The sequence below is a fragment of the Rhinolophus sinicus genome, linkage group LG04, assembly GCF_036562045.2.
Source record: "Rhinolophus sinicus isolate RSC01 linkage group LG04, ASM3656204v1, whole genome shotgun sequence".
Classification (NCBI taxonomy): domain Eukaryota; kingdom Metazoa; phylum Chordata; class Mammalia; order Chiroptera; family Rhinolophidae; genus Rhinolophus; species Rhinolophus sinicus.
Genome location: NC_133754.1, coordinates 110,617,320 through 110,638,352, shown reverse-complemented (window position 1 = coordinate 110,638,352; position 21,033 = coordinate 110,617,320). Strand labels below are relative to the sequence as shown.

General features: G+C 38.0%; 1 protein-coding gene across 1 annotated transcript; it reads left to right on the top strand.

Moving 5' to 3' along the window:
• The first annotated feature begins 14,584 nt into the window (after window positions 1–14,584).
• On the top strand, window positions 14,585–20,080 carry CKS2 (CDC28 protein kinase regulatory subunit 2). The gene is made up of 3 exons (XM_019713778.2): window positions 14,585–14,791; window positions 18,392–18,519; window positions 19,752–20,080. The coding sequence occupies exons 1-3, from the start codon at window positions 14,733–14,735 to the stop codon at window positions 19,802–19,804; spliced, it is 240 nt and encodes a 79-aa protein (XP_019569337.1). The 5' UTR covers window positions 14,585–14,732; the 3' UTR covers window positions 19,805–20,080.
• Window positions 20,081–21,033: the final 953 nt, after the last annotated feature.

The window sequence follows — 21,033 nt, the reverse complement described above, 5'->3', positions numbered from 1 at the left end:
TTGGTTTTATTAAGTGAATCTGGCAGCATCCCATGTAACAACTGGAAGGGTGCTCTCAGGAGTTGTACAAAATGGAAGGATTTTACAGGAAGAAGGGTGGAGCAAGGGAGCTTTTATCAAAAAAGAAAAGAAAGGGTAATTTTTATACCAGGACATATTTTGGGGTGGAGGGAATGGCAAGGGTTTTATCCTACAGCTTGCCTCTCCTTTATTACTATTATTTTTTTTGCAATTACAGTTGAAGTTCAATATTATATGATTTTCAGGTGTACAACACAGTGGTTAGACATTTATATAACTTACAAAGTGATCATCCTGATGAGTCTTGCATCACCTGACACCATATTTAGTTATTATAATATTATTGACTATATTCCCTAAGCTGTACTTTACATCCCTGTGACTATTTTGTAACTGCCAATTTTTACTCCTTAATACCTTCACCATTTTCACCCAGCCCCCAACCCCTTTCTCATCTGGCAACCATCATTTTGTTCTCTATATGTATGAGCTTGTTCCTGTTTTGTTTGTTCATTTATTTTGGTTTTTAATTTCCATATGTAAGTAAAATCACATGGTATTTTTCTTTCTATGTCTGATTTATTTCACTTAGCATAATACCTTGTCGGTCCGTCCATGTTGTCATAAATGGTAAGATTTCATTCTTTTTTATAGCTGAGTAACATTCTATTGTATATATGCACTAATTCTTTATCCATTCGTCTTCTGATTGGAGCATTTAATCCATTTATATTTCAAGTAATTATTGATAGGTATGTAGTTATTGCCATTTTATTGTTTTTTGATTGTTTTTGTAGTTCCTCTCTGTTCTTTACTTATTTTCTTGCTCCCTTCTCTTGTATATTAATGACTTTCTGTAGTGTTTTGTTTGGCTTCCTTTCTCTTTATTTGTTGTATATCTTTTGTAGGTTTTTTATTTGTGGTTACCATGTGCTTCATATATACCAAGCTATGTTTATAGCAGTCTATTTTAAGTTGATGGTTGATTAAGTTTGAACACATTCTAAAGTTACTACCATTTTTACTCACCACCTCCAGGTTTATGTTTTTGTCATTATTTTTTACTTCTTTTGTATGTGTTGTGTGTATCCCTTAATTTACTGTTGTAATTACACATAATCTTCCTACTTTTGCCTTTTAACCTTTGTACTAGCTTTGATGTTGGTTGAGCCACTGCTTTTATTTTGTGTTTGCCTTTGTCAGTGAGTTTTTTCTTTGCATTATTTTCTTATTCATATATATTTCTCCTCTCCCTCCTTCTATTCCTCCTCCTCCCCCTCCTCCTCCTCCTCTTCCTCCTCCTCCTCCTCCTCCTCCTCTTTCTAGAAGTCCCTCTAACATTCTTTGTAATACTGGTTTGGTGGTGATGAACTGCTTTAGCTTTTTCTTGTCTGGGAAGCTCTTTATCTGTCCTTCGATTCTAAATGATAGCTTTGCTTGATAGTTTTGGTTGTATGTCCTTGCTTTTCACCACTCTGAATATTTCATGCTCATCCCTTCTGCCCTGCAAAGTTTCTGTTGAGAATTTAGCTGACAGTCTTATGGGAGCTCCCTTGTAAGTAACTAACTGCTTTTTCTTGCTGCTTTTTATATTTTCTTTTTGTATTTAACCTTTGGCATTTTAATTATGATGTGTCTTTGTGGGGCCTCTTTGGGTTCATTTTGTTTGGGACTCTCTGAACTTCCTGGATTTGTATGTCTATTCCATTCACCAGGTTAGCAAAGTTTTCAGTCATTATTTCTTCAAATAGATTTTCAATTCCTTCCTGTCTTCTTCTTCTGGTACCCCTATGATGGGAATTTTGGCATGCTTGACATTTTTCCACTGGTCCCTTAAACTATCCTCATTTTTAAAATTATTTTTCCTTTTTGCTGTTCTGATTGTGTTTCCCACTATCTTGTTTTCTAAATAGCTGATTTGATGCTCTGCTTTATCTAATCTTTGGTTGATTCTATCTAAGGTATTTTCTTTTCAGTTATTGTATCCTTCATTCCTGACTGGTTCTTTGCTATGTTTTCTATTGCTCTTTTTATGTTTCCTATCTCTTGTTGAAATTCTTACTGAAATCATCTATTCTTTCCCTAAGTCCATTGAGCATCCTTATAACCTCTGTATCTGGAGATTGTTTGCCTCCATTTTGTTTAGTCCTTTTTACTGGAGTTTTGTTCTGTTCTTTCAATTAGTACTTGTTTCTTTGTCTCCTCATTTTGGCTGCCTCCTTGTGTTTATTTTTATGTATTAGGCAGATCTGCTATGTCTCCCAGTCTGGCAGAATGCCCTTATGTAGTAGGTGTCCTGTGGGACCCAGTGGCTCAATCTCCCTTGTCACCTAAGCCGGGTGCTCCAGGGGTATCTTTTGTGTGGCTTGTGTGTGGTCTCCTCTTGTAGTTGAGCCTTGATTGTTGTTGGCACATCAGTGGGTGGGATTGACTGGCTGTGAGGGCTGGCTGTGACTACAGTAGACAAGCTGTTGTGCAGAGGCTGACTCCATGGAGTGGGATTTGCTTTGATGGAGCTCAGGTGCTTGTCAAATCCACCCTTCGGGTATGCCATTTGTGGTATTAATTGGGTGGTGTTCTGGTGTGGTCTGAAAGTGGCCATCTGGTATGTTGGTTCTAGGGCCTCTTGGGAGGGACTTGGTACAGGCCAAGGTCAGCCATTGCCTGTGTTCAGCCTGGGAGAGTGCCTCTTTTTTCTATGGGGGATGGAGAGGACTTATGTGACAGATTATCTTTCTGGTGCTTGACCAGAAAATTACAGGCTGGTTAAAGTTAATTAAGATTACATTTCTGGAAGAGGTTAAAACTGCAATTAGATCAGGTATTAAATCTGGGTTTGGTATCAAGGGCTTTTAACATAAGTGATGTCACTTGGGGCCTTTGGTTTTTTTCATTATCAGTTCTAAGGACAGCAAAACCTGTTTTTTTTCTTTTTTCATTAAACATATTAAGTCTAACTTGTTCATTTTCATGGGCCCATAACAATTAAAGAAAGAATAGTAGTAACAAAAAACAAGCTTGGTATTTGCAATTAAGAAGTCATACAGATGATGCAGAATTAATTTGTTCATGGACTTAGAATGCAAAATTTAAATAGTCTGGCAGAGAAATTGAGGACCCTTTGGGTCTATGGAACCTAATTTGAGAAGCACTGCTCTTATAAGCAATTTTATTTCACAGCTTCTTCTCTTTTTCCATGCACATCTCTCTGTGATTTTTATAAGAAAGTTTCCATAGTCAGATACGACGTAATTAATAAAAATCTTAGCAGAAACCAATATTTGCCTATGAAAAATTAACAGAAAACATTTCAATAACAACAGTTAGAATTTGATCAGGTAAATTTAGTAGAACTTTATGTAGCCAGACATTTCGTTTATGGATAAAAAAATTTGTATGGACCAGATGGATAGGGAACTGAATTAGTCATATTTCTCAGCACATGGAAGAGTGTTATCATTGGCCCATGTAAACCACCTTTATTGTATTTGTTCTCCATTTTCCACTATCTCTGTTTTCACTTCATTCTTCCATATAGGTATCCATGATCAAGTGTAATATCTTAGGGATATGAATATATATCACATTTGTAAAATACAAAATATTGTTTTCCATATGTTTTCTGTATGAAAAAATTTCTGGTTTTCATTTACATAAGTGATATTGTTATTAATTTAATTCTATTTTTAACTGTTTTGCTTATTCCCTTCTAAATCTAACGTTGATATATAGACAGATATAAATATATATAGTTATAGATGTATGAACCTTATAAATCTGTGTAAGTTATTTTTTGGGGACATAGAACCACTGGGTGGTGGCTGTGTCATAGGGAATACACATACTTAATTTCACTAAATACTGCCAGATTGTTTCCAGAAGGGATGTAACAGCTTATACTCTACCAATAGACCATGAAGATTCCCATGTCCTAATGTCCACACTAACATTTGATAATATCTAATTTCCTAATTTTGGCCATTCTGATGGGTATAATGAAGCAGCTCATAGTTGTTTTAATTTGTATTTCTCTGATTACAAATGAGTTTGATCATCTGTTTATATACTGTTAGCAGTTCAGATTTTCCCTTCTGTGAATTAGCTACTTACATGTTTTGATAATTTCTGTTGAGTTCTTACTGTTTTGTAGAAGTTCTTGATAAAAGCTTGATATTAACCCTGTGTTGGAATTATATTACAAATATCTTGTGTCAGGCACCTGATAAAGTTGATTGCAAATATATTTTGTCTTCCACCTGATATGGTGGTCTACTTTAAGTGTCCTTTTTGAACAGAAATATTTACTCTTTTTGTAGTCAAATCCATCAATTGTTTGCTTTATGGTTATGTCACTTAAATATTCTGATATTTGTGATCCCAAGTTCACACAGATATTCTCTAACATTTTCATCTTTAGCCTCATAGTTTAATTTTTTCACATTTTATCCATATATTGGAAGAATTTTCTCAACTATATACTTTCCCCACTGATATAAGGTATCCTGCTTATCAAATATCTCCACATATACATGGATCTATTTCTATGTTCCATATTCTGTTCCATTGTTTTGTTTTTCCTATATTCACTCTTTCCAAAGTTGTCTTAGCTGTTTCTTGATCTTTATTCCTCCATATAAATTTTACAATAAGTTTTTCAACTTCCAAAAAAAAAAACTCTGGAATTTTTATTGAGATTATAGTGAAGTTATAAATTTATCTGGGAAGCACTAACTTATCACAATGTTATATTGGCAGTGCCATAAATGTGTTATATCTTTCCATTTGTATAGATTTTCTTTTGCTGTCTTCTTAAAGATCTGTGCAGTCATTGTTAGGTTAAGTCTTAGATACTGTATAGCGGTACTTAAAGTATTTTTTCACATCACGGTGCACATAGGATATGATCATATTTGCACCTGGTGAAAGCAGGCATCTTGGTACTATTCCCTGTCTTAAAGGGGATGTGTCTAGAGTTGCTCCATTAAATATGTGTTTGCTATAGGATTTTGATATGTAGCCTCTATCAGGTAAAACAGTATTCCTCTATTCTGATCATTGTTATTATAAATAAGGGTTCAACTTTATCAGATATTTTTTCTGCATATATTGACATCCTATTTCTTTTGTCCATTATGTGTGAATTACACTGATAGATTGCTCACTGCCATTAAACTCATTGCCATTGGGTTTTTGAGGCAAACTCTACTTGATGCAACTTTTAATAAAATGTTTACTTAGAGAAATTCGCATCTACATTTAAAATTGAAATAACTCTAACTTTGCTTTTCTTTTTCTCTTATTCCCCTTTTCTGATTCTGGAGCAAAGGTTATGTTAGCCTCATAAAAATGAGTCAGACTGTTTTTCCTCCTTTTCTAGTATCTAGACCAACTTGCTGAAAGATCTATCTTAACCAGGTTTTCAAATTAGTATATAATTCAAAATTGTGTCTGGTTCATGATTTACTCCAACACCCTTCCAGTGCAGCAGAGGTTAAAAAACTAAGAACATTTCATGGATTTAATTGCAGCTCTGATTCTGAATGTAATGAAGTTTTCCCAAATCAGAGATACTTCTGGGACTCGAATTTATGAAAAAGATAGAAGGGGAATGTATCAGTTGTCTATTGCTTCATAATAAACTGCTCTGCCCCCCGCCCCAAAATAAAATTAGTGACTAGTGAGTTAGAACAATGATTTTTTTCTCATGATTCTGAGGGTTGTTTGGACAGTTCATTTCCTTATTTTTCTTGGTCTCACTCGTATGTTTGGCAGCTGGTGCTACCTGATGGCTAGGCAACTTAGTTCTCTCCATGGCCTCATTAAATGTTGATCACATTCCAGGGCAGCATTTCAAGAGGGAGAAAGGGGAACTTCTAAGAACTAGCCTCAGAAGTCACATAATGTCACTTAAGTAACATTCTGTTTGTGAATCAAGTCACAAGACCAGACCAAGGGTGGAGAAATAGACTTTAACTATTTAGGAAAGGAACGGTGAAGTCATTTTGCAAAGGGTATGCATACTAGGATGGCAGGAATTTGTGACACGTTAAAATTTACCCCAAGGCGAGATGTGGTACTGGACGCATTCTAACTTTGCTACTACAGGTGGCAGCAGGAACAATGTGATTGTAGCCAATAGTTCTGGTGATGGATTCCTATTCTATTTTAACCTCCAAAAGTTAGAAACAGATGCAAAGGTTTCTAGCATGTGCTCACTTCCCTCTGGTGCTCCCTCTTCTCGTCATGTTGTGAATTGTTAACAATAAACATTTTTTTAAATCCTCACTTTTTGAGGCAATGAATATACTAAGTTACTTACTTTGCTTTAAGTTGAGTGTATAGCAGAACTTCGAACATTTCGTTATAACATTGTTGAGAATAAAAATTGATTCCTTGTCAGGGCCACTGTCTGTGTGGAGTTTGCATGTTCTCCCCATTTGGGTTGGTTTCCTCTCACATCCCAAAGATGTGCATGGCCACTGAACTGGCTTGTCTACATTGTCCCAGTCTGAGTAAGTGTGGTTGTGGGTGTGAGCGCAACCTGTGATGAAAGGGTGTTCTGTCCAGGGTGGGTCCCACTTTGTGCCCTAAGCTGCCGGGAGATGCTCCAGCCACCCACCACGCTGAAGAGGAATAGGTGGGTTGAAAAAGAATTATCTTGTTTTTAACAATATTTCTTAAATGTATGCATAGCTCACATTTATTTCAATGTTTAATATTAGAAATATTTTGAGTCTTTATTTAGAAGTTCCATGATGTGTTTGTGACCAGGAATATATCTTAGGAACATAACTCTTGTTTATGTCAACTAGTCTATGGTCAAATTGGTTTCATTATATGTCATTTCACTTAAAGTAGCAGTTTCCAAGAATCTATCAATGATGTTAAGTGATGACTTACTGTATTATGAATTGTCTAGAATTTATTTCTATTTTTTCATTCAACACTTTGTGAACAATAACCTATTTTCTTCTTGAGTCCAGTGCTGCTTTTGAAATTGCCATTGTCAATCTATTCTTCTTGCTTTCAGGTGTGATCTGCAATTTCTCCTTGGAAGCTTTTAGAACTTTCCTTTGTCTTTGATGTTCTTTTTTTAAAAAAAGATTTTTATATCAAAATATAGCTAACATACAGTATTGTATCAGTTTCAGGTGCACACCACAGTTATTCAACATTTATATACCTAAAGAAGTGATCACAGTCCAGCAACCATCTGACACTGTACCACGCTATCACAATATTATTGGCTATATTCCCTGTGTTGTACATTACATCCCCATGACTTATTTGTTTTATACTTGGAAATTTGAACCTCTTATTCCCCTTAACATTTCCCCCTTTTTAAATTTTTCAGTTACAGTTGACATTCAATATTATTTTCTATCAATTTCAGGTGTATAGCATAGTAGTTAGACATTATACATATAATTTAAGAAGTGATCCCCCTGACTAGTGTAGTACCCACCTGGCGCTATACATAGCTGTTACCATATTATTGATTATATTCTCTATGCTTTAATTTACATCCTCATGACTATTTTGTAAGTACTAATTTGTACTTCTTAATTCCTTCACCTTTTTTACCTTGCCCCCAACCCCTCCCCCATCTATCACCCCAATAAATCTAGTGCCCATCTGACACCATACATATTTATTACAATATTATTGGCTACTTTCCTTATGCCATACCCTACATCTCCATAACTATTTTGTAACAACCAATTTGTATTTCTTAATCCCTTCCTTTTTTTAACCCATGTCCAACCCCAATCCCAAATGGCAACCATCAAAATGTTCTGTGTATCTATGAGTTTGTTTCTGTTTTGTTTATTTTGTTCTTTAGATTCCACATATAAGTGAAATCACATTGCATCTGTCTTTTGCTGTCTGACATACTTCACTCAGCACAATACCCTTCACATCCATCATGCCACTGCAGATGGCAAGAATCCATTCCCTTCCCTAGCCAAGCATTATTCCATTGTATATATGTACCACCTCTTCTTTAGCCATTCATCCACTGACGGACACCCAGGCTGCCTCCACATCTTGGCCATTGTAAACAATGCTGCAATGAATGTATGGATGTACATGTCCCCTTGAAATAGCATTTTGGGTTTCTTCTGGTAAATACCCAGAAGTGGAATTACTGGATCCTTCTTTGTCTCTTGATATAGCTTTTGTTTTAAAGTCTATTTTGTCTGGTATAAGTATTGTTATGCCAGCTTTTTATTTGTTTGTTTCCATTTTCATTAAGTATCTTTTCCCCATCCCTTTACTTTTAGTCTGTGTCTTTTGCTCTGAAGTGAGTCTCTTGTAGGCAGCATATGTAAGGGTCTTATTTTCTTGTCCATTCAGGCACCTTATCTTTTGATTGGAGCATTTAACCCATTTACATTGAAAATAATTGTTGATAGATATGTAGTTATTGCTATTTTATTATTCATATTTTATATACTCCTTCTTCCCCCCTTCCCATCCTCCTGCTCCTCCGCTTCCTGCTCCTCCTCCTTCTTTTTTAAGAAGTCCTTTTAACATTTCTTGTAATATTGGTTTGGTGGAGATAAACTCCTTTTGCTTTTTCTTGTCTGGGAAGCTCTATCTGTCCTTCGATTCTAAATGATAGCTTTGTTGGGTAGTCTTGGTTGTAGGTCCTTGCTTTTCATCACTTTGAACAGTTCATGCCAATCTCTCTGGCCTACAATGTTTCTGTTGAGAAAGCAGCTGACAGTATTATGGGAGCTCTTTTGGAGGTAACTTTTCTTTTGCTGCTTTTAAAATTCTTTCTGTGGCATTTTAATTATGATGTGTCTTGGTGTGGGCCTCTTTGGGTTCCTCTTGTTTGGGACTCCCTGTGCTTCCTGGGCTTGTACTTATATATGTATTTCCTTTGCCAGATTAGGGAAGTTTTCAGTCATTATTTTTTTCAAATAGGTTTTCAATTCTTTGTTTCTCTCTTCTTCTGGTTCTCCTATGATGCGAATGTTGGTACACTTGATGTTATCCCAAAGACCCCTTAAACTACCCTCATTTTTTTGGATTCTTTTTTCTTTTTTGTTGTTCTGTTTGGGTGTTTTCTGCTACCTTAGCTTCTAAATTGTTGCTTTTATCTTCTGCTTCATCTAATCTGTTGTTTATTTCATCTAATGTATTCTTCATTCCGGTTATTGTATTCTTTATTTCTGACTGGTTTTTTTTTTTTTTTATGTTTTCTATCTCTAGTTTTATATTTCCTATCTCTTTGTTGAAGTTCTCCCTGAGATCATTGAGCATCCTTATAACCAGTGGTAGATTACTTTTCTCCATTTTGTTTAGTTCTTTTTCTGGAGCTTTGATCTGTTCTTTTATTTGGGACATGTCTCTTTGTCTCCCCATTTTGGCTGCCTCCCTGTGTTTGTTTCTATGTATTAGGTAGGGCTGCTATGTCTCCCAATCTTAGTAGAGTGGCCTTATGTAGTAGGTGTCCTGTAGGGCCCAGTTGTGCAGTCTCCCTGGTCACCTGAGCAGGATGCTCCAGGTGTGTCCCTTGTGTGGGTTGTGTATGCCCTCCTGTTGTAGTTAAGCCCTGTTTGCTGTTTGCATGTCAATGGGAGGGATTGATCCTTGAGCTGATTGGTTGTGAGAACTGGTTGTGACTACAGTGGAGGAGCTGTTGTGCAGGGGCTGACCCTATGGAGTAGAATTCTGTTTAGCAGGGCTCTGGTGCCTGCCCAGTCTGCCCTTTGGGTGTGTTATCCCTGTTGGTGACAGGGTGTTGCTCTGGCTGGGTCCGAAGCTGGCCACTGGGTGTGCCAGTCCTAGAGCCTTCTGGGAGGAGCCCCACTGCAGTCCAAATTCAGCCACAGCCTGTGCTCTGCCAAGGGCCACCTGCCATGAGCCATAAAGTAATCTGCAGATGATTACCACCTGTGCTGGGAGACTAGTGAGAGGCAGATTGGGTCAGGTCTGGGAACCAGAGGGTTGTGAAACTCATGGCAGAGAACCTACCTGGGGAGGAGTAAGAGGCAGGGCTTCATGTGAACTGAGGCTTCCAACCCTCAGTACAGGCTCCCTTGTGCCATTTACAAACAGAGTGACTTCACTTACAAAACACAAATTTAAAGATTAAATTATTAAGAATTTCCAGAAATGACAGCAGAGCTTTAAATCTCAAGTGCAGGGTCCTATGTGATTGTACTCACTTTTTAAATCAACATTACTCTTGCCTAATAGAATACACTTCATAAAACTTGAAAGTTTGGTAAAACTCTTCTATAAAGCCATTTGGGTCTAGTGTCTTCTTTAGGAGAAGACTTTTAATTACTGCTCCAATTTAATAGATACAGGATTCTTCAGTCTTCTTGTGGTTTCTTGAGCCAGTACAGGAAGACAGTAAAGGCAAAGCACATGAAGGAAAAACAGAGAGACCAAGCAGAAAATAATAAAATGGCAGACTTAAAGCCTAACATCAATAATTACATTGTGTAAGTGGTCTTAAACACCAATTTAAAAACAAAGATTGGAAAAATGGATAAAAAATTTTTTACCTAACTATATAATGCCTACAAGAAATTCTCTTCAAATATAATGATATAGGTAGGTTAAAGGTAAAATGATGTAAAAAGCTATAGGACACAAAGCCCAATCAAAAGTATGGTGGAGTAGCTATATGAATATCAGATTAGACTTCAGGGCAAAGAAAATGACCAGGACAAATTGGGACATTACATAATGATAAAATGATCTATTCACCACTAAGACCTAGCAACCTTACATGCATCGAATAACAGAGCTACAGAATCCATGAAGCAAAAACTGACAGAACTAACAGGAGAAGCAGTCTAGGGACTAAGCCTTATGGTACTCTCATATTTACAATAATCAGTTAGAGACCAGGATGGGCCAGTACAGGCATAAGAGACAATCTTAAACATCCTTTCAACAGAACACTAAAGACCTCCTAAGAGCTATGAAATGACCATTCATGTCAGTGGAATCCCAGGAGAGTGAAAACGCAAGCTGTAGAATATTTTATAAAGTAAGAATATGCATATATTCTAGTTCTGAGAGTGATACATCTGAATTAGGTATAGGAAAAAATAGTCTACGTATATAATATACCATATTGTTATCAGTGGTTAAATCTGTGATCTGGGGTTGTTGGGTAAGAAGCAAGCAGACATCTTACTTCTGATATTGTAAATTTCTTTTAAATTTTGTAAGAATAATTCTATTTTATTTCTGTAATTTTCAAACATAAATTGAATATAACATACTAGGAAGAGTGCTCAATAAGTATTTGCTGAACGTTTGAATATGGACCAACTACTGCAATTTTGCAAATGAACTTTGTCACTACACTAATGGCCTGTTAGTGGGGTAGGGAAGTTCTAGATACTTGTTGGAGATCCATGATAACTCGAGCATGATCTAATCTTACCAGTTGCCTTTTTACCATGTAAACACCAATCAAAACCTAAACTTCCTGTTTGAAAGGAAGCAGAGCTCGTTTGAAAGACCCACTTCAAAAAAAGCAGAAATCCAATCCCTGTTGGTTCTAGCTTTGAAATTGCAGGTCTGTCCCTTCCTACTCAAACTCATCCTATCAACAGTAATAACTTTGTAACAGGGTGTCCCTGTTAAGGATATTCCTTCCAGTCCATCCTCCACATTCCTCTCATTACCTTTGTCACATCTGATCTGACTGTGCCACTTCCTTGCTGAAAACATTAGCTGGCCCTACGTTAATAAAAATGACCAAACTTCTTAGCCAAAAATCCCTCCCCAGTCTGGCCCAATCCATTATATTGGTTTCCTACTGCTGTTTTGACAAATTACCACAAACTTAGTGGCTTAAAGCAAACACAAACTTATCATCCAATATTTACAGAGGTCAGAAGTCTGAAATATGTCTTAACCAGGCTAAAATTTAGACGTTAGCAGAGAGGTGTCCTTTCTGGAGACTAGAGGACAATCCATCCATTCCTTGCTTTTTCCAGCTTCTAGAGGCTATCTACATTCCTAGGTTCCTGGTCATGCTTCTCTGACTTCTTGTTACAGCTTTCTCTGACCCTCTTGTCTCCCTCTTATAAGGACCCTTATAATACCATTGGGCCCTCCCAATAATCCAGGATAATCTATCTCAAGATCCTTAACTTAATCACATCTGCAAAGTCCCTTTTGATGTGAATACATTTGCAGGTTCCAGGGATTACGATGTGGACATCTTTGGGGGCCATGTTTTTACTTACCACATTCATCCTCCCAGATTCACTTCCCACAACTTTCCTTTCCATGACCTCTATACTCTAAACCAACCCCATTTAGCATTCTGTGCATATATGAAGTTTCCTCACGCCTTCACCATGACAATCCTTCTATTGGAAAGGCAAGAGGTAGTGTATGATAGATTAAGAGGCCTAACTCTGGAGTCAGACTGGGCTCAAATCTGAGTCTGGCACTTACTTGCTAAGTGGATTTGGACAAACTATTGCTGTTGTTTGACCCTAGATCTAAATACCAGATTATAGGAAAAACAAAGTAAATTATACCATAGGAAGCAATTACCCAAATCCAGACTGTGGAATGTTCCACAGGCAAAAATGACCTGGTTTTTCTGATAAACCTGTATTTAAAAAAGGTGGTCTGTCAGCAGAGGAGATTGTATAAAAACTTAAAGAGACAATAACCAAATTCGATGTGTAGGCCCAAGTTTAGATGTGGATCCAAACCAACCAACTATAAAAAAAGGCATCTGTGAATCAGGGAAATCAATCTTAAACAGGTGTCAGAGAATGATGAAGAATTATTGAGTGTAATGACATGGTGCTAAATACATATTTTAAAATTTTTCTTGAGATGTACACCATAAGGACAGAGATATATACAGAAGTATTATTTCAGAGTAAAATGGCATTATATTTGGGATATCTTTAAAGATATTCTAGCAAAAAAAAAGAGAGGAATAGATAAAACTAGATGGGCAAAATGTTTATTGCTGAAGTTGAGTGACTGGTACATGGGAGTTGATTATACTATTGTACTTTTGTGTGTTTGAGATTTTCCACAATACATCTCTGTAAAAACACAGAGGGTGCCAAAAAATGTATACACATTTTAATAAAGGAAAAAACTGTATTAAATTGTAATACTCAATGTATACCAGTAACAAAAAATGAATACAAGTTATGTGTATGTATTTTTTTGGCACCCCTGGTATATGTCCTAGGAAACTTTTTTCCCAGGTTCTGCCAGAAAGTTAGTGATTTCCTTATCCATCTCCCTTAACAGTTTATTCATATTTTCACCATCACAGTACATAATCACACCTGATTATTCAGGCATACATTACTATCACTTACTTCTTAGTGCTCATCATATGCAAAAGATTCTACTAAGCTCTGGGTAGAGCAGTGAATGAAAGACATGCCCTCATCACTGGGTTATGTTGGGGGGCCAGGCAAAACCCCAGCAAGCATGCAACAATGGACCGCTGGGTTGGAAACCCCAAAGACGCTAAGGAGGGACAGGAATGGGGAAAGCGGGGACTTCTTGAGCACAGGGTATAAGGAAGCCGTTTCAGGAGACTGATCCTCAACCTGAGAGCTGAAGGTGAAGGGCCCCCGGGTGTTGGGGTGGGGGAGGGTAGCGGGCCCGTCTATGCTCTCACCTGTACTATGCTGCAACTAACACTGAATCAAGATCGTTACTACAAACATAACACATTCTCATTTAGGGAAATGTGAAAAATACAAAAAAGGTCACTTTTAATTGTCATCTAAAAAGAACCGCTTACATCTTGGCATATTTCCTTCCAGTAACTTTATTTTACATGTGCATGTATTTTAAACTAGGGCTCGATACTAAGAGCCAAAAAGTTTTAAAAACCACTTTTAATCCCATTGTCCGGTAGGAAGCGTTATTATTTTAATAATCGTTTTTACATTTTCCATTAAGAAAAGCACGCGTATACATGCTTATCTACAGAGTTGATATGAATTATGCTCAAGACGTGGAAACACACGATTTACCTCACGTCAAGCCTCTAGGGCTCAGCCCCGGCCCTGTCGTTCACGCAGCACTCTTGCCGGGTTCTGAAAAGTTCCAGGCGGAACCACCTCGGCTTCTTCACGTTCCTACTCTCCCGAAAAAGCCTGGTGCCCTCAAAGCTCCTAAACCTCAGTTTTCCCCATCTCCTACAGACTTAGGACGCGGAACCCGGGAAAGGCGCCCCGAGCCTGCGCACAGGCGGCCTCGCGGCGGGCAGCCCCGCCCCGGCATCGCCAAACACCGCGATATCTCATCCGTCCAGCAAGTTCGTCGCCCTAACGGCTCTGCAGACCTGGAAAGTTCTAAACCCCCTGCACCCTTCCCTGGTCACGCCCCTTACGTCAGAGAGCTCCCGCCTCCACGCCATGCCAATCATTCACTTCTTCCCTAGGGCAACCTCGCAACAAGCCACTGAGTGGCTGATCTTGGGAGTGAATGTCGCGGAGGGGCGGCGACGATAGGCTGGAAGCCGGCCCCGCCTTGCCGCAGTTTGCACAAAAGGTGATTGGTCGGCTTCTTTGTCCAATCAGCGGCGGGCTGTCGGATTCAAACCAGGATCGTTAGGCCTGCGGTCTGTTGGTAGCAGTTGAGTTGTTGCTTTGGCCGGACGCACATCGTTCTTCAGCTGCGCCCGCTCTTCCTGTCCGGTCGCTCCCCTTCCGCGCCGCCTACCTGCCGGCAGGATGGCCCACAAGCAGATCTACTACTCAGACAAGTACTTCGACGAGCACTACGAGTACCGGTAAGTGGGCCAGTGGGCGTGCTTCCTCAGCCGCTGCCCAGGGAGGGCCGGTGTTCGTGTGGGGGCCGGAGGTCGTGTCAGGGTCGAGGCCGGGAGTTGGAGTAGGGGCCTTGTGGGGATGGAAGCGTGTCGGGTTGGGGTCGGGACCAGAGCGCTCCCCTCATTTCGCCTTTACGGGCACAGCCAGCCTCCCCTCTTTGTTCCGTCTGTGAGGAGGAAGAGGCAGGGGCGGAGATGGGGGCCACTTCTAGTGACGAGTTGCTGCCTTAAAGGGAACAAGCTTTTTTTCTCCTTGCTTTTGAAGTTAGTGATGCTAAAAATGACTTTGAGGGGGAAGCCCGGAAAACTTCGCTTTTTGGAATTTTTAAATGTTTATTGCGTATGGTGATCTGGGTAGGCGTTTGTGCGTTAACCATGATGACTTAAGGGCATTATCAAAGGGGTTTCACCTTTAAGACTAAGTTGAGAACTCGTGTGGCCTTTGGGCGTGTGTGTGTGTGTGTGTGTGTGTGTGTCAGTATATACTGTCCAGATCTTCGCTTTGAGGAATTTTTGGCTTCTGAGTCGGAATGTGCTGCTCTACAACGTAGTTGCTAAAATTAATCTGTAAAATTAACAACTTGGATTGTGGGAGGGAAGGAACACTTCATTTATTGGCCTTATTGTATTGCAGGAGACTTCCTTGGGGCGTGGCTTCAAAGACCAATCCTCCCCTGTTCTCCTGGGTGGTGACTAGGAAGCTGCATTTGGGGCCAAGTAGTGACCTTGTTTTCTGTCTGCTGTCCTTTCAAGTTAGATTTCCAAGAATGCTATTTGAGGTAGAAAGGGCATAGTGTTTGCTCACTCTCTCTCTCCCTCTCTCTCTTCCTATTGTATTGGAAATCTGTATTCTCAGGAGAAAAACTGATGCGGTTTTACAGATTAGTAATACGTGCATTGTTTCATATTCTTAGCTGGAAAAATCTTGTTTTTCTGGATATGGATAAATTTGAAGTCGATCATCTTATTTTTATATAGTAACTACATGGTACAGTTTCAATCCTGTAATATATTGTCATAATGTTCGATTATGTGATAACGACCAAGAGCCCAGCTGGGGATATCCGATAATGGACAGAATGTAAACCGTGTTACCTTTCTAAAATATGGAAAAATATTAATATTCTGAAACACATCTGGCTATAGTAGATTAAGATACTTTTTAGGACTTCTGGCAGTTCCATTTTTTATTGTTAATATACTAACAATTATCAATGAGCACTTAAGTAGACTGCGCTGTCAAAATTTTAGCCTAATTTATTAACTGGTTTGTGTATACTAATGTGTAGAAGAAAATCCTGTCGTATCTGAAGTGATATATTCTAATCTATTATTAATTAAAGATGATGGTGGGCTTTCTTGACCAAGCCACTTGCCTTATAGAAACAGGACAGTAATTAATCTCCAGAGATACTTTTAAAGGCCAGTTGATACTGATAATAAATCACTGAGGTGTGAGTCTAGGGTGGTTTGTATATGGTGGTGCAACATGCAATGTGAATTTCAAAAGTATTTATATTTGCCAGTGTGCAGTTGCCTACATCTTTGTGTTTTGTAAATGCAAACTTAATTTCCTATTCCCTTTGCTTATGCTTAGATTATTTTGTAAATGAACTTCAAAACTTAGTTCTGTTAAATACCATCTGGAACAAGTATTATAGGGTTGTATGGATTTAAATTTATAAAAATTTTATGTTAGTATTTAAAAAAAAAAAATCCTATCCACAACTGTTGTCTGCCCTCCTAATTTCATCTTTGTTGTAGCTCCTTTGCTGTTTATATTGGCCTTTACCCTCCTCCCCTCTGGGACAAGCCCATGGTACTGAAATAAACACTAAGTTTTGGAAATAATTTTTCTTACATGTAGTTAGAAAACTATCTTCATGCAGTTAAATACAGGTAGAATTTCTATGTGAGCTTGAAGCTACTTATAAATTTTTCTTTTATAATCAAACCTTGATGAAGGTGAGCCTGTTCCCATGCTTTATGGAGAAGGTAGGGGTTGTGACTTCTATCTAAATAACATGTTGGTACATTTATGTAGATATACATAATAGTACAAGTTCAGTTAGCGTTACATTTCTCTTTGAGACTAATCAACAATGTGATAGAAGTAAGATTACAGGTTATTTGCAGAGCCTTAAAAGTAGATGTTAAAGCAGCATTTCAAGAACAAATAAGGTAGCTGGTATTACTAAGAATCACCATGCAGTTCACTGGAATTGGTGAAATTTTAACTATGATAGTATGCATAATTTGACTTGGCCTCATGGCAATCTAGTTACATAACATAAGTCTTTTAAGGTTTACTTTTGTTCTACATGTGATAATGAAATTGGTGCTTAACTAACCAGCCACAGATTGGCTTAGTTGCTGACAGATGAGTACTTACAATGGGTTATGGGTTCACTTTTCCTGTGTGCCAGAAAGTAACCAGTTATACCTTTCTCACTTCTAGCCAACTGACTCACATGTAGATATCCTATACTGGTCAAAAAAATTGGTTGATTATGTATGACTACAAAATTAGTACTACCTGGAAATGGTAAAAATAGGGCTGGGAGTTGTGATTTTTATAAAGATCTTTATATGTAATTAAATAGGGGGGGGTACGGATTTGTCTTTGAGAATGTAACAAAGCTACAATTGTACATATTCTTGGTGTTTTGACATTGAAGAATATTGCATACCTTCCTCAAAAAACTGAAGTTTTGGGTATATGTCTAACTTAACTGGAAAACTAAAGGTCTGTGTCAGGTTGCAGGTACATATATATGTGTGATTAGTGTTTGTTTTTTATTCTTCATTCTGAACAGAGTATAAAGTAACTGATGGAGTATACAAAGATCTGTACCTACTACAAATCTACAATGTTGAGTAATAGGAAGCCCTAATTAACTAACAAATGAGATATTTTTTTCTCCTTATGTAAAAGGCTACATGAAGCTGGGATGACAGGTCTATAATCAGAGACCATCCTCAATTTACAATAGCTTCTGTGGTCTTGGATGGCTTCTTTAGCTCCCTGATCAGGTCATTCTGCTTCATAATCAACAGGAAGGAGAAAAAAGAGGATAGTTGGGCGTGTACTTTCCTTTTGAGGACACTTTCCATAAGTTACCTATTATCTGTTTATATCCTATTGCCTAGGATTTAGTCACATGACCAGAGGTAGCTGCAGGGAAGGCTGGATGTTTTGGATAACTGTGTCCAACTTCATTTTGGGGGTTCTATTCCTGAAAAAGATTGAGATAAGTAGCAAGCCCTCTTTGTTGGGGGGGGGGGAATGTTAATCCTGAATAAGATGCCTTTTTGTTTTTGGATTGCATATTCTTATTATCTCCCTAATTTGAACATGGGCTATCAAAAATCAGAATTAAAGGTAGAGCATAGTTCTCAAGATCAATGCCAATTGACGTAATATGACAGTTGCTTTAAAGAACTGTTTTGAGGACAAAAATCTCAAATTTTAAGCATCCTAAAGTTACATGTGGTAAGTGATCATAATTGTAGAAAAGGCATATTTACAGAGTATTAATACTTGGCTATCTCTTAAAACAGGCATGTCATGTTACCCAGGGAACTTTCTAAACAAGTACCCAAAACCCATCTGATGTCTGAAGAGGAATGGAGGAGACTTGGTGTCCAACAGAGTCTAGGCTGGGTTCATTACATGATTCATGAGCCAGGTAAGTTTTGCTATTGAAAAGCATTAACTAAATTAAAATAGTGGTTGTTGGAAATTTTTTAGTAATCTTGACATTCGGTGATATGCCAGAATAACTATTTTTGAATGACTGACTTCTTTCCCTCACTAGAGGGCTCCAATTTTATAGTAAATAAAATACCATATGAGTGAAAAACAATGCATTTTTTTCTATCTGCAAAAAATAACTTCAGTCAAAAACAAGATATTGTTTTATTTTAAATTTTCTGTCATTGTTAATAGTATCTAAAGTATTTTATCATAACTATATTTAGAATTCTAGTGCCCACCCCTTTGAAAACTAAGAACTTATTTTAAATAAATGCCCTTAAGTTTTACCTATAGAAATTGATGCGATTTGAGGTGTTTGTTTTTTTTTAACTTTAGTACCTTCCGCGTTAAGATTAAAGGAGATAGCATAGCCAGTGAACTCAAATGTGCTGTTATGCATCATGAGTGCTTATGTTATTATGAAGTATTTACCACAGAGTTTTCCAGGTACTAAACAGTAAACTAAAACTCTGTGGGGTTAAATTCTGCTTATGGGTTATGAGTAAATCTAACTTCAAGAATTTACAATGCTTTGAACAAAATTTGAAGGCATACTATAGAAGCTGCATTAGGTGGAACTAAAGCTATCTTGCTTTACACTCTTGTTAAAGAAAAGCGGCAGCATCAAAAACTTAAGAGACAACTTTCTTTGGATTGGGGCATGTAATCATATTAGAGTTCAAGAGTACTTTCTCCAGATAATAATACAAAAGCAACTGAGGAATTTAACTGTAGATTACTCGGCCCCCAACCTGCTGAAACAGAATCTACTGGTATGGGCCCCTGGGACCTGCAGTTTGATAAGCTAGTTTTTGAATGAGGTGTTAGGTGTCTTTTCCCCATAAAGAGCCAGACAGCCTTTCTCTGTATTTTTAACTGGAATTGAGAATGTAAAACCATTCTCCCCAAAGTAGCTTCTCTACTTACCATCCCTTTTTTCTAGGGTGGGTAGAACTCAACCACTGGGGACATATTCTTGTCAGGTTGTTTTTTTCTGTATACTCTTGACAGTGACTTTTTAAGTAAAATTCATTTCAGATACCTCAATAAGTAACATTGACCATGGATTTATTTTATTTTGGTTCAGTTGAGAATTCTTTGAATTTTGGTTGGGTGAAATAACCATGTTACATTAAAATGATGTAAAACGTTTTCTTTCCACAGAACCACATATTCTTCTCTTTAGACGACCTCTTCCAAAAGATCAACAAAAATGAAGTATATCTGGGGATCATCAATTAAATCTTTTTCAAGTTTAATGTATATGTGTATATAAGGTAGTATTCAGTGAATACTTGAAAAATGTACAAATCATTCGTCCATACCTGTGCATGAGCTGTATTCTTCACAGCAACAGAGCTCAGTTAAATGCAGCTGCAAGTAGGTTACTGTAAGGTGTTTAAAATTTCTTCTGGTCAGTTTTTCTCTTAATATAAGTTCCTGTTTGACTTTACCTGTTACTTTTGTTAAATAAAGTTTGTATGTTGCATTTATCATTGTGTGACATTATTGAGGTTTATTTTAAGGTTAATTCATGAGTAGAGGTTGTTGGATTTCAGTTTTGTGATTATTTTGGTCATGAGGAAATAAAGAAAATATTACATGGGCTTAAAATAGCTTGATGTGGTGAGGGTACCATTTAAGTCACTTACAAAGAAACCAAGAACCAGGAATAAATTTAATGGAGTCACAGTACAATTGTTGAGAAACTCCACTTGAACAGAAAGCAGCTCAAATTCTCTCTGGGCTGCTTCCACTTATCTAAGAATTGCCACATCTCGTGGCCTTGGGAGAAACAACAACCCTGTGTTTAACCTTTGCTCCATTTGCCAAGTGGGGATAATGTTTCTTATTTTTTAAAATTAAAAAGCACTGTAAAAATTCCTTCATGAGGGCTGGCCCAGTGGCTCAAGTGGTTGGAGCGCTGTGTTTCTAACACCGGGGTAGCTGGTTCAATTCCCACGTGGACCAGTGAGCTGCGCCCTCTACAGCTAAGACTGAACAACAGCTCTCCCTGGAGCTGCGCTGCCATGTGCTGTGGTGAACAGCAGGCAGCCATCCTGTGCTGCCATGAGCAGCAGGTGGCCAGTGTGAGTGGCCAGCAAGAGTTGCTATGAGCTAGTGACCAACTGGGGGCAAAGACTTAATACCAGCATGGGCCAGTGATCTGTGTCCTACACAACTAGACTCAGAAATAACGTCTTGAACTGGAGTGGGGGACCGGGGTAGACGAAAGAAGGGGGGGAAAATAAATTTAAAAATCCTTCCTGACATTTGTTTTGAGTCTGTTAAGTTGCCTTTTAAGCTGCTAGGGAAATATTCTAAGGTTAATGCAAACAGGCTATTTATCTTCATTGGTATGCTGGAGAAACCTTTTAAATGAACTGACAGGAAACCTAAGACCGCAGTTTGGTGGTCTTCTGTATGTTCCTCTTTAGAAAGTGGT

Excerpts from the sequence above, each read along its gene's own strand:
- CKS2 (XM_019713778.2), top strand. The coding sequence starts at position 14,733 with ATGGCCCACAAGCAGATCTACTACTCAGACAAGTACTTCGACGAGCAC. Across the intron at positions 14,792-18,391 it reads GACGAGCACTACGAGTACCG|GCATGTCATGTTACCCAGGG; the intron begins GTAAGTGGGCCA and ends CTCTTAAAACAG. Across the intron at positions 18,520-19,751 it reads TTACATGATTCATGAGCCAG|AACCACATATTCTTCTCTTT; the intron begins GTAAGTTTTGCT and ends TTCTTTCCACAG.